The 15,843-nt window shown below is 37.5% G+C and overlaps 1 protein-coding gene, 1 long non-coding RNA gene and 1 pseudogene across 3 annotated transcripts; 1 reads left to right on the top strand and 2 right to left on the bottom strand.

Annotated features, from left to right (window-relative positions):
- Positions 1–4,228: 4,228 nt before the first annotated feature.
- LOC115990146 lies at positions 4,229–5,674 on the bottom strand. The gene is made up of 3 exons (XM_031114001.1): positions 5,404–5,674; positions 4,920–5,343; positions 4,229–4,841 (listed from the first exon to the last, which is right to left on the bottom strand). The coding sequence occupies exons 1-3, from the start codon at positions 5,672–5,674 to the stop codon at positions 4,229–4,231; spliced, it is 1,308 nt and encodes a 435-aa protein (XP_030969861.1).
- A 4,072-nt stretch (positions 5,675–9,746) lies between these two features.
- Positions 9,747–12,298, top strand: LOC115990145 (annotated as a pseudogene). Its single transcript, XR_004092147.1, has 3 exons — positions 9,747–9,773; positions 9,950–10,351; positions 10,776–12,298. The product of XR_004092147.1 is annotated as an ankyrin repeat-containing protein ITN1-like (transcript).
- Positions 12,299–12,506: 208 nt separating this feature from the next.
- Positions 12,507–15,795, bottom strand: LOC115988900. Its single transcript, XR_004091696.1, has 3 exons — positions 15,690–15,795; positions 12,961–15,172; positions 12,507–12,792 (listed from the first exon to the last, which is right to left on the bottom strand). It is a non-coding gene; the product is annotated as an uncharacterized LOC115988900 (long non-coding RNA).
- Positions 15,796–15,843: the final 48 nt, after the last annotated feature.

Genomic DNA, 15,843 nt, shown 5'->3' with positions numbered 1-15,843 from the left:
GTCCGAGGAACCTAACATGACTCAGTTTCTGTTTAATACTTTAATAGATATCAAAGGGTATTAATTTCCACTAAGTCTGTGGTCCGAGGAACCTATCATGACTTAGTTTCTGTTTAATACTTCAGTGGATGTCAAAGGGTATTAATTTCCACTAAGTCTGTGGTCCGAGGAACCTATCATGACTTAGTTTCTGTTTAATACTTCAATAGATGTCAAAGGGTATGAATTTCCACTAAGTCTGTGGTCCAAGGAACCTGACATAACTTAGTTTCTGTTTAATACTTCAATAGATGTCAAAGGGTATTAATTTCCACTAAGTCTGTGGTCCAAGGAACCTGACATGACTTAGTTTCTGTTTAATACTTCAATAGATGTCAAAGGGTATTAATTTCCACTAAGGCTGTGATCCGAGGAACCTGACGTGACTTAGTTTCTGTTTAACACTTCAATAGATGTCAAAGGGTATTAATTTCCACTAAGTCTGTGGTTCAAGGAACCTAAAATGACTTAGTTTTTGTTTAATACTTCAATAGATAGGGAAACACATGATACATGATTGGAATGAATTAAAAAGGAACTAAACAAGGCTGTTTAGTACGCATCTTCTTGCCACCGAAGTGATGCGATACGGTCCTTCCCAATTAGGCTCTAACTTTCCCCAGGCTGGATTCCTGGCAGTACCCAAAACTTTTCTTAATACCAAATCTCCTGGGGCCAACGGCCTTAGCTTTACATTGGTATCATAACCTTTCTTAAGCTTGTGCTGGTAGTAGGCCAGTTGGACTATTGCATTCTCTCTTTATTCTTCAATCAAATCTAGACTCTTTTCTAGCAGCTCATCATTGCCATCCGAAGTGAATGCATTTGTTCTCAGCGTTGGGAAACTAGTTTCCAGAGGAATTACAGCCTCGACCCCATACGTCATTGAAAAGAGGGTTTCTCTTGTTGACCGACGAGGTGTTATTCGATACGTCCAAAGGACATGTGGTAATTCCTCCACCCATCTTCCCTTTGCAACATCCAACCTCTTTTTAAGTCCATTCACTATAACCTTATTGACAGTTTTAGCTTGCTTATTTCCTTGTGGATAGGCTGGAGTGGAATATCTATTCTTTATCCCCAGATCACAACAGTACTTCTTGAAAGCTTGGCTATCAAATTGAAAGCCATTGTCTGAGATGAAAGTATGGGGAACCCCGAATCGAGTAATGATATTCTTCTAGATAAACCTCTTGACATCCACATCTCTGATATTTGCCAAAGGTTCAGCTTCGACCCATTTGGTGAAATAGTCTGTGCCGACCAGCAGATACTTTTTATTTCCTACTGCCTTAAGGAAATGACCTACAATATCCAAGCCTCACTAAGCAAAAGGCCAAGGGCTAGAAAGAGGATTAAGAACTCCTCCGGATTGATGAATGTTTGGCGCGAATCTCTGACACTGATCACATTTTTTAACATACTGTTGTGCTTCCTTTTGCATGCTCGGCCACCAATATCCTTGAGTAATGGCTCGGTGGGATAAATATCTTCCTCCTGTGTGACTTCCACAAATTTCTTCATGTAGTTCTTCCAGGAGTAATTTTAATGCCTCAGGATGTACACAAAGCAGATATAGTCCAGAAAAAGAGCGTTTATACAACTTTCTGTCCTTGGACAGCCAAAACTGAGGAGCTTTCCTTCATACTTTCTCAGCTTCTAACTTCTCCTCAGGCAATATGTCCTTTTCAAGGAATAGAAGTATAAGATCCATCCAGCTCGGCCCTACCCTGATTTGATGGACTTGGAGCTAGTCTCTCTTTATTGGGGTAGGGGTGCATAGGTCTTCGACAAGTATTACTCAGGGAAAATCCTGTGTCGAGGAAGTGGCAAGGGTAGCCAAGGAATCTGCGTGGGTATTCCCACTTCTAGGGATATGCGATAAGTCGAAAAATTCAAATTCTGTTTGTATGCGCCTAACTTGACCTAAATATTCCTGCATTCTTACATCGCGGGCTTCCAATTCCCCCTTTACCTAGCCTACGACCAATCTTGAATTTGAAAAAATTTTCACTGCCTTTCCACCCATTTTCTGGACCATCGCCATTCCCATCAACAAAACTTCATATTCTTCTTCATTGTTTGTAACCGAGAACCCCAACCTTAATGATTTTTCAATGGTGATCTTCTTAGGGGATACCAAAACCAGCCCCATTCCTGATCCCTGCTAGTTTGCTGCTCCATCCACATATACTTTCCAGGGTGAGGGGTCTTGTGTGGAGATCAGGCCAACTGATTTTTCATCCATGCCATGCTGCTTTACATCTACTTCTTTAGGAAGTTTAGCAAACTCGGCTAGTAGGTTGGCGAGGACGTGGCCTTTTACAGAGGTATGAGGCATATACTTGATATCAAAAGCTCCTAGAATCGTGCCCCATTTGGTAATCCTCCCGGTATAATCCGCACTCCGAAGTATTGACTTGAGCAGAAACTGAGTTAGGACAACCACGGTGTGTGCCTAGAAGTAATGGGGAAGTTTTCGTGTAGCATGCACTACCGCCAAGATGGCCTTCTCCAGTGGTAAATAACGCACCTCGGCTTCATGAAGTGACTTGCTCACGTAATAGACTAGCTGTTGTATGCCACTGTCTACTTATATCAAAACAAAACTTACCGCATGAGAGGCTACCGCTAAGTAGGCAAACAGAACCTCATCCACCTCCGGGCTGGACATGATGGGTGGCCGAGATAGGTACTCTTTAAGCTGTTGAAATGCTACAGCACACTCCTCAAACCATTCAAATCCTTTCCATTTATGCAGCAAAAGGAAGAAGGGTCTGCACCTATTTGTTGACCTAGATATAAATCGATTCAAAGCAGCAGTCATCCCGGTCAATTTTTGGACTTCCTTGGGATTCCAAGGTGGTTGTAGGCTGTTAATGGCCTTAATCTGATCAGGGTTCACCTCAATTCCCCTATGAGTCACCATGTAACCCAAAAACTTTCCCGAGCCTACACCAAACAAACACTTGGAAGCATTCAGATGCAACTTATGCTTCCTCAGAATTTCAAAAATGTTCGTGAGATCTCCTACATGCTCGGACACCACCTTGCTCTTTACCACCATATCATCAATATAGACTTCAATGCTCCTGCCCAACTGTGGTTCGAACATTTTAGTCATCATCCGTTGATAAGTAGACCCTGTATTTTTCAAGTCAAAGGGCATCACTTTGTAATGATAGTTTCCAGTGGGAGTGACAAAAGCTGTCTTTTCCTGATCATCCAGTGCTAGTGGTATCTGGTGATATCCGTGAAAGGCATCCAGGAAACTCAATCAAGGATGGCCTACCGTCGCATCCACCAACTGATCTATCTGAGGCATAGGGAAAGGGTCTTTTGGACAAGCCTTATTGAGATTTGTGAAGTCCACACACACATGCCATTTCCCATTTTTCTTTTTCACCACCATCGTGTTAGCCAGCCACTGAGGATAGAAAACTTCCTTGATAGCCCCTGCCTGTTTAAGCTTTGTTACCTCATTTCTGACAGCCTCGGTATGCTCTTTGGACGAATGCCGAAGTGGCTGTCTCTTCAGAGTGATGGAAGGGTTAACATTCAAATGATAACAAATGAAACTTAGATCTGCACTCGGGGCTTTATACGTTCTCCACACAAACACATCAACATTTTTTTTAAGAAATTCAACTAATTGCTCCCTCTCTTGTAGAGGCAATTGAGCCCCAACCTAAAAGAACTTCTCCAGATCACCAACAATTACCTTTTTTAGATCTTCACATTTCGCTTCGTCGGATGGTCTATTGAAGAGTAACGCCAAAGTTTTTGATTGCTATAAACCATTCTCAATAGTGCCCGAGATTTCAGCCTCAGGCCGATGTTGGATGGCCGCTACTAGGCATTGTCTGGCCGTAGACTGACTTCCTAATATTTCCAAAACCTGGCCTCTAGAGGGATATTTCACCTTTTGGTAAAGGGTGGAGGAGACAACTCCTAGGGTATGAAGCTAGGGTCTGCCCATAATGGCCGTATATGGAGAGAAAGCATCTACCACAATGAAGTCTACCTTCACCACATTTGAGCCAGTCTGTATGGGTAATCTGATCTGACCCTTCGGAATGACCATTTTACCTTCAAAACTCACTAGAGGAGAACTGTAGGCTGTTAAATTCTCAGGTTTCAAATTTAGCCCCTTACATAGGTCAGGATACATAATCTTAGCTCTACTGCCTTAGTCGATCATCACCCTTTTCACATCGTACCCACCAATTCTAAGTGTAACTACCAAAGCATCATCGTGAGGCTGTATGGTTCCAAGTTTGTCCTCATCTGAAAAACCTGACACCAGTGGGATGTCTATCTTGACTCTCTTCGGCATTGAACTGGATTCCTCAACTGGGTAACGAGATACTGACATTACTCTGGAGGGGCAAGATTCGGTCCTCCCTGGGGCGACAAATATGACATTTATCGTGCCTAAAGGGAGTCTTGAAGAATCATCTCCTCGAAACTCCAAACTCGTTTGGCTCCCCTGGCCACTGGAATGATGCAAGAGTTGCTTTAATTTCCCTTCTTGAACCAGTTGGTCTAAATGGTCCCACAAGTTTCTACAATCGTCGATAGTGTGTCCATGGTCCTGATGATATTGGCAATAAAGGCTTTGATTACACCTCATAGGATCTCCCGCCATCTTGTTCGGCCATTTGAAGAACGACTCGTTTTTAATCTTCTCCAGAACCTGTTGTACTGGTTCTCGGAACACAACATTAACCACCTGGGTGTTGGTAGATCCTGGCTGCCCGACAAAGTCTTTCCGAGGTCGGTTATTATTGTACCGGTCCGACCTGAAATCCCTCCTCTCTTGAGGGATCATCTTAGCCTTTCCTTTCCCCTACAGTTGGTCTTCTTCTATCCTTTTGTACTTGTCAATTCGATCCATAAGTTGGCGCACACTGGTAACAGGCTTACCAGCCAGAGATTTCCTCAAATCATGCTCGGTTGGGAGGCCAGCCTTAAAAGTACTAATGGCCACATCATCATAGTCTCTGTCTATTTCATTAAACATTTCCCAATATTTATCCGAGTATGTCTTCAAAGTCTCCCCCTTCCCCATGAACATAGACAATAAGGAACCCAAAGGCCGAGAAACCCTACTACAAGTAATAAAGCGAGCGCTAAAGGCCCGGGTGAGCTTCTTAAAGGAGTCAATGGAATTCGCCCTCAAACCATCGAACCACCTCATCACCATGAGGCCCAAACTAGATGGAAAGACCTTACACATCAAAGCCTCATCCTTGGAATGAACTGCCATCCTTTGATTGAAGTGACTGACATGTTCCTCCGGATCTGTTCAACCATTATAAATGGTGAACGTGGGCTGATGGAATCGTCGAGGAAGCCTCGCACCTTCTATGTTTTGTGTGAAGGGTGGTTTAAAGATTTGACTCAACGCCTTGCTCATGGCTTCGTTCCCCAGGCCTTTACAAAGTGGGCTTTTATATCTACGTCTATGGTGGTACTCCTTGTCGTAGGAGAAAGACTCGTTGGGCAGAGTTTTGGACCTCTGTCTATAACTAGCACCATTTGTCTCCTCGGAGGATAGCTCGGAGTTGGGCGATAAACGTTTTCGCCATGTGTGGTGCAATTCCCTTTTCAACTCATCAATCTCACGTTGCATGTCTCTATTGTTCTTTGTATGGGAAACATGGCTCTTCCCTCAAGACTGGCTTTTACTAGTATGCGCTGCGTGCATACTTCCCTCACAATCTCCTCTCCGTTCGAGGCTCTTACACGGATTGCTATGTTGAGACCCCTTTGATTCTGCTTGGTGTAGATTCGTATCCACTTGGTGTGGACCTGTTGCTGCCAAGTGTGGACCTGCTTCTTCCATCTTAAATGTTGCACCCGAAATACTTTCAGAATAGACCAAGTACTCCTTACAGACGGCGTCAATTGTAAGGGCTGAATTTGGATTGGACCCAATATAGGATTAGGTTTTAGCCCAACAAGCCCAAACAATGAATTTATAGAGTGTGGGTAAAAGAACTAGTTCTATTCAGTAAGAAATACAATAACAATTGTTTATTTAAGAGAATCAAACGCAAGTAAGGTAAGAAAATCTGTCATCGGCAAAGTCTAAGGAGTTATGTTATAATGTCAAGTTGATGATCAAGGTTACAAGAGTTCAAAGGATTATTACAAAAATTTCTTGGTTTTTCTCTCTTTGCCTCTTTAGGCCACCTTTTCATGCTATATATTATAATTTTGGTATCATCCCCACCACACATGTGTAGGTTAAGTTCTAGGAACTCCTCTTGTCCCTTCTAACACCTCCCAGAACCTTCAATTAGCAGCTGTAAGGCTGCTTCACTACTGTTCAGGTATCACCACCACATTAATGCGGCCAGAGAGTTAGCTGGGACGGATTTAATATGGAGATAGCAGCCTTTGTAGATATTTGTTGCTTCCCTCTACTCCTCTCTTATCCGATGTTTGACTTCTAACCGTGATGCAACCTTGAAGGATGTTCAGGATGATAGGACATTCCTACTGACCTCGGATCTCTATTTCCGAGATGACTTTTCTCCTCGGACATATTTTGGACTATCATATACAATCCTTATTTCTTCTTCTTCTACCGTTTCCATAATAACCTTATTTGATCATCCTCGGACTAGTAAATATCCTCGGATTGGGCCATAGGCCCAATTCGTACAGTTTTAATGGTACCTTCTGGCTAACTGGCCCTCACAAATACAATTTAAAAAAAATTACTTTGGGACATCAAAAAAATAAAACATATATCTGTAGTAAATATAATATTGATTATTTTTCTATATGTCTAAATATATGTTTACATTTACGTACATGTTTATGTTTACAATAGAAAAAAAAAAATCAAGATAAAGATAATATTTACATTAAAATTTTTAGCCATATAATGTTTAAGATAAAATTTTATCAAAACTAAAAGTCATAATATATACCACCATACATCCTTGCCTTAAAATTTAATTTCATTATTGTTGCGAACGTTAATCAAATTATAAAACTCCTTTTATGTTTCCTAAAAGTTTTTGGTAGTTAAGTTTTAATTGGATAGTATTTCAAATTTCTGGAAACTTTGGTTATAGAGTTTCACATAGAATAAACTCTTTTAATAATTTTAATAAAATCTTTTAATTATCTTCTTTCCCTACCAAAATTAGGATTTTTTTTTTTAACTATGCTATGCACATTTTTCATTTTTGCTATATTATACAACAAAAGGTATAAACAAATTTAAAGTTTTATTTTAAACTCGATTAACTCTATCTTACTAATAACAAATTTAATTGTTTCATTATTCAACAGGGTTTCTAACCACTATACAAATATACAGAGTTATCAATACCTTTCTTCTTCCTTGCATAACAGTGAAGTATTACGAAATATTAATGAATACAATGACACTATTCTCCTGAATTCAAGTAATAATATTCGTTAATGAATTCAATTTCTCCTATTTCATGTATGGATATTTTTATTTTTATTTTCACACTAAGTAGTTAAAGCCAGTAATTCATTAGTAATAAAAACATATTACTTATTAGAGAGTATTTTTAGAAAAAGCATATCTTCTTGGGAAATGTATTATGTATGTATTACGTTGATGTTGCTTACCAATCACATTTAAAAAATTTGTAAATTTCACCACATACACAAACTATAAGCGGCATACTTTCATGTATAATTCTTAGGTCAACAAATACATAAAAAATACTTCTTGCATGTTTAATAATTTGATAGGAAATCAAATGCTTTAAACTCAGTAAGTATTTAATAGATTTTGTACAAGCCTTCATTTAGTTGTTGACCAATTCCTCAAATTTATTTTGATTAAATACGCAATATATATATATATATATATTTATTTATATAAAATATTCTATCAATTCAAAAATTAAAAAACTAAAATATTACTTATATATATGTAAGACATATAAATAAATAATAAATTATAATATGTTGAGTGAACATAACATTGATTATTTCTTTTGTATGTTTAAATGCATTTTTACGCTTAAGTATATGTTTATGTTTATTATAGGAAAAGATTTACTTTAAGCAATGTAATGTTTAAGATTGAGAGTTAACAAAATCTTTGGATTGGATTACTTTAGACTTTTATCTAGTAACTTAAAAGGATTGGATAACTTTATACTTTTAAGGCAAAAATATCAAAAGTAGTGGGGGCTAACTCTTATCATAAAATTAAACCACAAATAAATTAGGTTAAAATGCAAATTGCACACTTTATTTTGATTAAAATTCATTTTAGTCTTCTCATTTTACTTTCATTCAATTTTAGTCTTCCAGATTTCAAATTTATTCAATTCGGACATTCTATCCAATTTCATTAAAAAAAAAATATTTTTCACACATGAAAAAAATTCTATAAAATTATTAAAAATAATCTCTCTCTCTCTACGAGTTGAAACTTGTTATAAGTATTCAAGCCATTGAGCTACGGCAAGAACCAGTGTTTTTTCATTGTTTTTTTTTTAACAGGTTTTTTCGTTAATTAAATGCATATTTAATAGCAATTTTTTTATTTATTTACAAAGTTGGACGAAATGACTGAATTGAATAAATTTGAAATTTAGAAAACTCGATTTAAAGAAAATAAAGTTAGAGAATTGAAATCAGTCAAACTTAAAATGTGCAATTTACATTTTAACTAATAAATTAAGACCAACAATGACTTAAAAGTCTTAAAAGAATTTTCCCATATTTATGGATCACAAGTATTGGGGTCCCAAACTTAGTTTAATACCCATTTCCAACCGCTTTGTTTTTTCTGACATTTTTTTTTTTTTTTGGCGAGAAGAAAGTGCAAATTAAACAAAATCGAAAAAAATTTTTAGCCAAAAAAATTCTTAATTTTTTATACTGAAGTCAAGGCAACCAGGTTTCAGAGAAAATATAAAAATGTGGAAAATTATTTATTCACATATTTTATGTCTAAACCACAAACCATGAAGATTCATATCGATTATAAAGATTTTGACCTCCTTGAGGATCGATCTAAGTCAATAGACACATTCCTAGAAGACACTAAGAAGTTGACATCGTGGAGTAATCAAACCGTCTAGGAATTTAATAGACACATTATTTCTTACTCAATTTCTCTATCATTTCCAATTGCAACCAAATTTTCCAAGTTGACATCATTGCTAATTTCCTATATATGTGTCTAAAACGACTAGAGCATGACTTTTTAACTCATATTTTTCCTTTTTAGCATAAAGTTGAAGCCTAGTAGGAAAGCATAACATAGATTGGAAGCTTAAGGAGATTGGATTCTAGGCTTCTAGAGGCTACTAGGATAAATGACACACCCACATTGATCAGTTTATTTCAAGCAAATGAAGGAATTCTTGAGCAAAGAACAACTGACTCCTTGGACACTGCATTACACCATGCTTCAAAGTTAGGACACGTTGACATGGTGTCCGAAATCGTTAAGTTGTGTCCGGACTTGGTTGCTGCTGAAAATAAGAACCTGGAGACTCCAATACATGAAGCTTGTCGCCAAGGGAAGGCCGAGGTCTTGAAGCTGCTATTAAAGGCCAAACCAATGGCAGCTTCTAAGCTAAACTCCCAAAGCAAGAGTGCTTTTTTCTTGGCTTGTAGTCATGTGAATCTCCTCTTAAATAATACCGAGATGATAAGTTTAGAGGAAAATTTGTTTGATCATACCTGTATCCATGTGGCTGCATCCAAAGGACATACTGGTAAGTAGCAGAGTTTTCTTAGCTAAATTATACTCATTCCTAAACTACAGCCATAAACTATTCAAATGAAAGATTTACACATTTTCTTTAAGTCCAGCTTGTGATGGTTTTTACCTAGTCGTTTGTCCTATATGATTTTGTATTAAAATTAGAGTTTCTGATGCAGATGTTGTTAGTTACTAGATGCGTGTCCTAACTTTGCTCAAATGATTCATGCGAATGGAAACTTGCCATTGCACTGTGCTTGTATCCATGGACATAGGGATATAACCTGGATGCTCCTAAGGTGTGATTCAAGCCTCGCTCTGCACTATAACAACAATGGTTTTACACCACTGCACATGGCATCAATGAATGGCAGAGTTTCAGTCCTTGATGAATTTGGTAAGATGGCTCCGGTATCTTTTCACTATGCCACATATGAGGGAGAGACAGTTTTTCATCTGGCTGTGAGATATGGTCAATATCAAGCTCTAGTGTATTTAGTGCATGTCTCTAATGGTACAAATCTCATTCACCGTCAAGATCAAAATGGCAACACCATTTTACATCTTGTAGTTTTTAGTGGGCGTCAACAGGTGAGAACTGAATGTGAAATTCAATTATGTTATATTTTGTGAAACCATGAGCTTGAGAGATAAAATGAGACAACATGATACATGAGGCGCAAGTATGCAATATATGTGATTCTCATGAATGACTAATATGATTCATTAAGTGCATTTTGTGATCCAAATATTTTGATTCATTTTCTGAAATGTTATTGCAAATTTGGAAAATGGTAGGTATCAATAAATATGATGTCACAAGTTAAAACAATAGGGTTCTGGTGGAATTGTGTTTGTCATGACTCATAAATAAACTAAATCTCTCTTATCAAGCTATGAAATTGATATTCAAAAAGAAAAATATATTCTCTAATCTGCTATACTAACAAGAACATGCATTAAAGCCAAACATTGTCATCTTTTAATTGTACTCTTTATTTCATGTTTGTTCCAGATAGTGGAGTACTTGATCAACAAAACAAAAGTGGAGATTAATTCTCAGAACTTTCAAGGACTCACAGCACTTGACATCCTTGACCAGGCCAAGAACAGTAAAGAATGTCACCGTCTTAAAGCCAAGTTTATTAAAGCTGGCGGTAAAAGCAGTATTGAATTGTTATCTGATTCACCAGAAGTAGAAAGAACCAATGGTCAGCTGCCTATCATAAGTGAGAATTCTTCAGGGCAGGGTTGCATAGATGATGATTTGGATATGTCCGTTTTAAATGAAATGGTTTCTTGTGAATGCAAGTGGTCACCAAGATTCAGCAAGGGAAGCAACTCCAGAATGCCATCACCATTCCGTCAAGTTGGGGAGACATTTAACAATGAAACATATAAAAAAGTCCTTATTCCCAACCAATATGCGACAACAAAAGCATTTTAACAGAAGGCACTGGGAAAATGTAGGTGACCATCACACTACTCACCGAAATAAGCAGCATGAAATACATATGGAAGCCTTACAAAATGCTAGGAACACTGTAACACTAGTTGCCATTTTGATTGCTACAGTTACATTTGCTGCTGGAATTAGCCCTCCTGGTGGTTTTTATCAGGATGGAGAAATGAAAGGGAAGTCAATACTTGGTAGAACAACAGCTTTCAAGGTCTTTGCAATAAGCAACAATGTTGCATTGTTTACCTCTCTATCCATAGTTGTTGTTCTTGTCAGCATCATCCCCTATCAGAGGAAGCCACAGATGAGACTATTGGTTGCTGCTCACAAGGTCATGTGGGTAGCTGTGGCATTCATGGCAACAGGATATGTTGCAGCCACATGGGTGATCAGTACTCACAGTTAAGGGACAGAACGGGTGTTTGTCACAGTAATAGCAGTAAGAAGTGGCACCCTGGGTGTGGTTTTTATTGCTCTAGGGGTGCTGCTGGTTGAGCACTGGCTGCGGAAATTGAAGTGGAGAAAACAAAGAAAGGATAGAGGGGAAGCTGTTGACATAGAAAGTCAAATTTCAGATGTTGAGAGCACATAGCAACAAGGATATCACTCGTACTGAACGTTTTCTCCCAAGGTATTAATAAGAAGATCTAGTTACTGATTAGCAAGTGAATTTTACTTGGTTGTTACTTTTATAAAAGAATTTGATAGATTTTAGTTTTTTTCTTTCTATACACTGGCAGGTTCCAGAGAGGCTGGGCTTCTTAGTTTAATGTAGCGGTAACAATGTAGGATTTTCTTACAAATTGTTTTTGTTCAGTATTTTTTTTTTTCCTCTTGTGCTTCTTTGGAAGTGTGAGGTTCCCAGTGATGTTGTTTCTGTACATGTATAAAGTGAAAAAAATATTGTTTGAGACCCCTATTTGTTTAATATGCAGACATAATGATTTTAACCATTAAACAAACAAAATAAAAGTTATATACCCAGCAGAATATTTATACCACAGTTTTTGTAATATATCAACCAAATCAAGAGTCAAAGTAATAAAAATAGTGACACAGGTCATGAATTCAAAACTGCATTTTATTATTCACCTGATCACAAAGATTGGGGGATGTTCCATTTAGTGCAACCACTGGCTGGTGAAACTGTCAATCACATCGTCAAAGCTACGTAGAGCATCAAGGGGGTTAGATGAGTTCCACTTGAGTGCTTCACCAAATGTGTGTGTGTGTGTGTGTGTGTGTGTGTGTGGGGGGGGGGGGGGGGGTGTTAGGGGCGGGCGTGGAGAGAACTACTAAAGGGCACAAACAGTCCCATATAAAATCAATTATGTAAGGAATAGTTTCAATAGTCAGTGACTTACCAAACCTTTGTTAGCCTAGACTCTTTGCAGCCTTTGCAAATGTCCTGCTTGGCTTCCTACCGCAATAGTTCCAAAATCTCTAGAATTCTTCAATAGTGATATTTTCCACCAACTCCTTGCTTGCAAAAAGCCAGAACCTTTAGCACTCCAAGACAACTCCCTAAAGGTTTGACTGTAGTAAACCTCATTGGAATGGCTACGAACACTCTCTGGAAATTGAAAAAAGAGAGGGATGACAAAAAGGGGTATTTTATCAAGCATATGGTGTCCGTTCTTTCGTGATCTAGGCTATGGCAAGTGGATACAAAAATAAGGGCACAAGATTAAGAGCCAAATGGGAGAGAGAGAGGGTACTGGGCTAAGCATAAAAATTGTACCTCTAGTGATTGCTTTTGGCTTGATACTTGATAGCTTGAAAAGCAAAAGCCAACCTCAATCTGCTTTGTTGTTTTGCGTAGGAGCTCAAATCCACAAACTCTCTCTACTCTTAACTTATGCTCAATACATGAGCATCTCCCACACAATTGCCATTTTGCTTGAGTGCTTAAGAAGCCAAAGAAATAAAGTCCCAATCTGCTTAGCTCTCAAAGAATGGCTAGAGGGCTAACCAGAAAAGCCACTCCTAGCTTCTCAAAAAACACTTAAAGAGACCCAAAACCTTAGCTAGCTTGAGCAGGCATGTTATGGCTCGAGCGAGAATTTTCAGTTTCAAAATTCCTAGGGTTTTTGTTTAACAGAATGATCAAGGAATGCAGACCCATTTAAGATTACATTGTCATGGTATTTGACAATTTAAATCTTAACATAATGTAAATCATCTTAATTTTATTTATGCATTCTCTGGTAGCTCCATAAAATTGGTGCCATTTGCTGTCATTTATTATATTGGACCACCAACTTCCCAATCCCATGAACTTCAATTTGCAAATTATTCTCTGTTTTCAACATGCAACTTTGTGAACTGGAACCAGTGTTCCTGAAGATTCTGCTACTTCTTTGAACTCAGTTGTGGGAACTGTTACTTCAAATTCTCCTTACCTACTATTAACAATTTGTCATCTCAATAGTTGTAAAATATTTTGTGTTTTATTTATTTATTTTTTGTGTATATAGAATTATTGTAAAAGGTGCCTCAAAATTCTTTGCACACCCTTTGAAGATTCCCTCTATATAGTCATCACATTTTTTTTTTTGTGCACACGATTTGAAAGTGATTAAAAGCACAAGTAACACAGGACATGCACTGCTACGGCGTAAAGCATGAATTATAACAAGTTAGAATGCAAAGCATCTGCACATCTAGAAGGGTAAATCATTAGTCACATGGCGTGTCATTGTGTTGAAGGTATTATTGGATTGAAAAAAAAAAAAAGAAAAAAAAAAAAAGAAAAAAAAGAAAGAAGAACTCTATCACAAGTATGCACACAGACAAGTGCCATTAATCTGTCAAGCAACCATGCCTCCCTGCAGACTTGCTCATCTGCAAAACAAATCAAATTCGCATACGCATGGCTGATGCATAGGAACAAGTGTAGCATTATGTATTTATGTTCAAATATATTATAGTGGCCCTAGAAACTATAATGACCAAACTTCTCAAGCAGTTTGCGAGGAAAGACACCAACTTAGTGGCCAGCCATTACTTTGCTGCTAATCGTATCAGCATTTGAGGATATCAAACCATGTCAACATGGGTTGAAGTTGTAGCCAGGGGAAAAGCGGCTATAGATCATTAAAAAAGACTGAAGGTGATAAAGAAGAAAAGTAGAGAACATAAAAACTCACCTTTCGTGACCAAATCGTTAAGCAAAATCAATATCACAAGACATTTTTTTCACTGTTTGAAGGCAAAAGATGGAGATCACAAGGTTGATGGAGGTAGAAACATAATCTGTAAGTAAATCTGATATGTGAAAGAGGAACTTAATTTGGAATTGGTAAATATTTGTTCTCATACTGTTAAAAGAAACAACAATTCTTTGAAAGCTGTAGTTAACTAAAGTTTAGACTTGAGGTGGTTATGAAGAAGTATGTAAGAAAGTGAAGTTGCTATAAGCATATTGGTTCATATGTAGCATGTAAAGGATGAGGTAGGGTCACTGGTTAGATTGAAAGTGCTTTATCAGAAAACACATTTCACTAGCTGCTTAGTTGTTTCTTCAAGTTTTGCACTTAATTCTTGACCCAATTGCATAAACATTTAATTCCAACCAAAATGGGCCTTACCAACTAAATTTATAAATTTGATGTGACCTCATGGCTTACTTGTTGTATCCAAAGCACAAAAAAGGAACAGGAATATCAATAATTCTTTCTACTAATTACAGCTGGATTAAAGGAGAAAGAAGCTTAATAAATAAATGCCTTGCAAATGCTGAGAAGTTAGTACATGTGTTCCTTGGAAAATCTTAAGAAGTTGCAAGTCCTGAGTAGTCACTGCACAGACCAGTCAACAAAAGTGTGTTCCTTGAAAAATCTTACGAAGTTGCAAGGCCTGAGTAGTCAAGGCCTGAGTAGTCACTGCACAGACCAGTCAACAAAAGTGTGTTCCTTGAAAAATCTTACGAAGTTGCAAGGCCTGAGTAGTCACTGCACAGACAAGTCAACAAAAGTATACGTGTCAAGAATACACACACGCAAAGGAGACTCCTCATCCACATCCTTCATATTCCATAGTATTTATTTTATTTTCTATATATTTCCACATCCTTCAAAAGTGGTGGTTGTACCACTTTTGAAGGTTAGAATATAATTTTATTAATCTGAATTTGTTCTTATCCTGAAAATGTTATATTAACCACTTGCAGGCGCTTATCCATTACCTGCAATTGAGTAGTTAATATAACATATAGAGACACAACTTAACCCAAAAGCTTAAACTTATGAGTTTGGGCATATTATGTCATAATAATCACTCACTCTTCTTATTATTATTTAGTGTGAGACTTCACTCACATGTGTATATCCAACACAAATATTAGCATATGTGCACGGTTCATTTGTCCTTCCTTTCTAGTTTGCTTTTAATTAACATATTAGCACTGTAATTGTTTTTCCTCCATCAATATGCAAAAGTTAGAGCAAAAGGACCATGATGTGAAATTACCTACTTGCATCAAGATTGGCAAATTTCTATTCTCAGAATTCAAACCAGTAGGGTAGATGTACAACCTGCCAAAAAGAAAATGTTCATTATACTACAAAAGTGCACCTTTAGGGCCTGCCAAGGAAGAATTTTCTAGGTATTGCAGATTTTCCCA

This window comes from Quercus lobata, chromosome 5 (genome assembly GCF_001633185.2).
Source record: "Quercus lobata isolate SW786 chromosome 5, ValleyOak3.0 Primary Assembly, whole genome shotgun sequence".
Classification (NCBI taxonomy): Eukaryota; Viridiplantae; Streptophyta; class Magnoliopsida; order Fagales; family Fagaceae; genus Quercus; species Quercus lobata.
The sequence above is the reverse complement of the archived record's forward strand: the minus strand, read 5'-3'. Positions and strand labels throughout refer to the sequence as shown.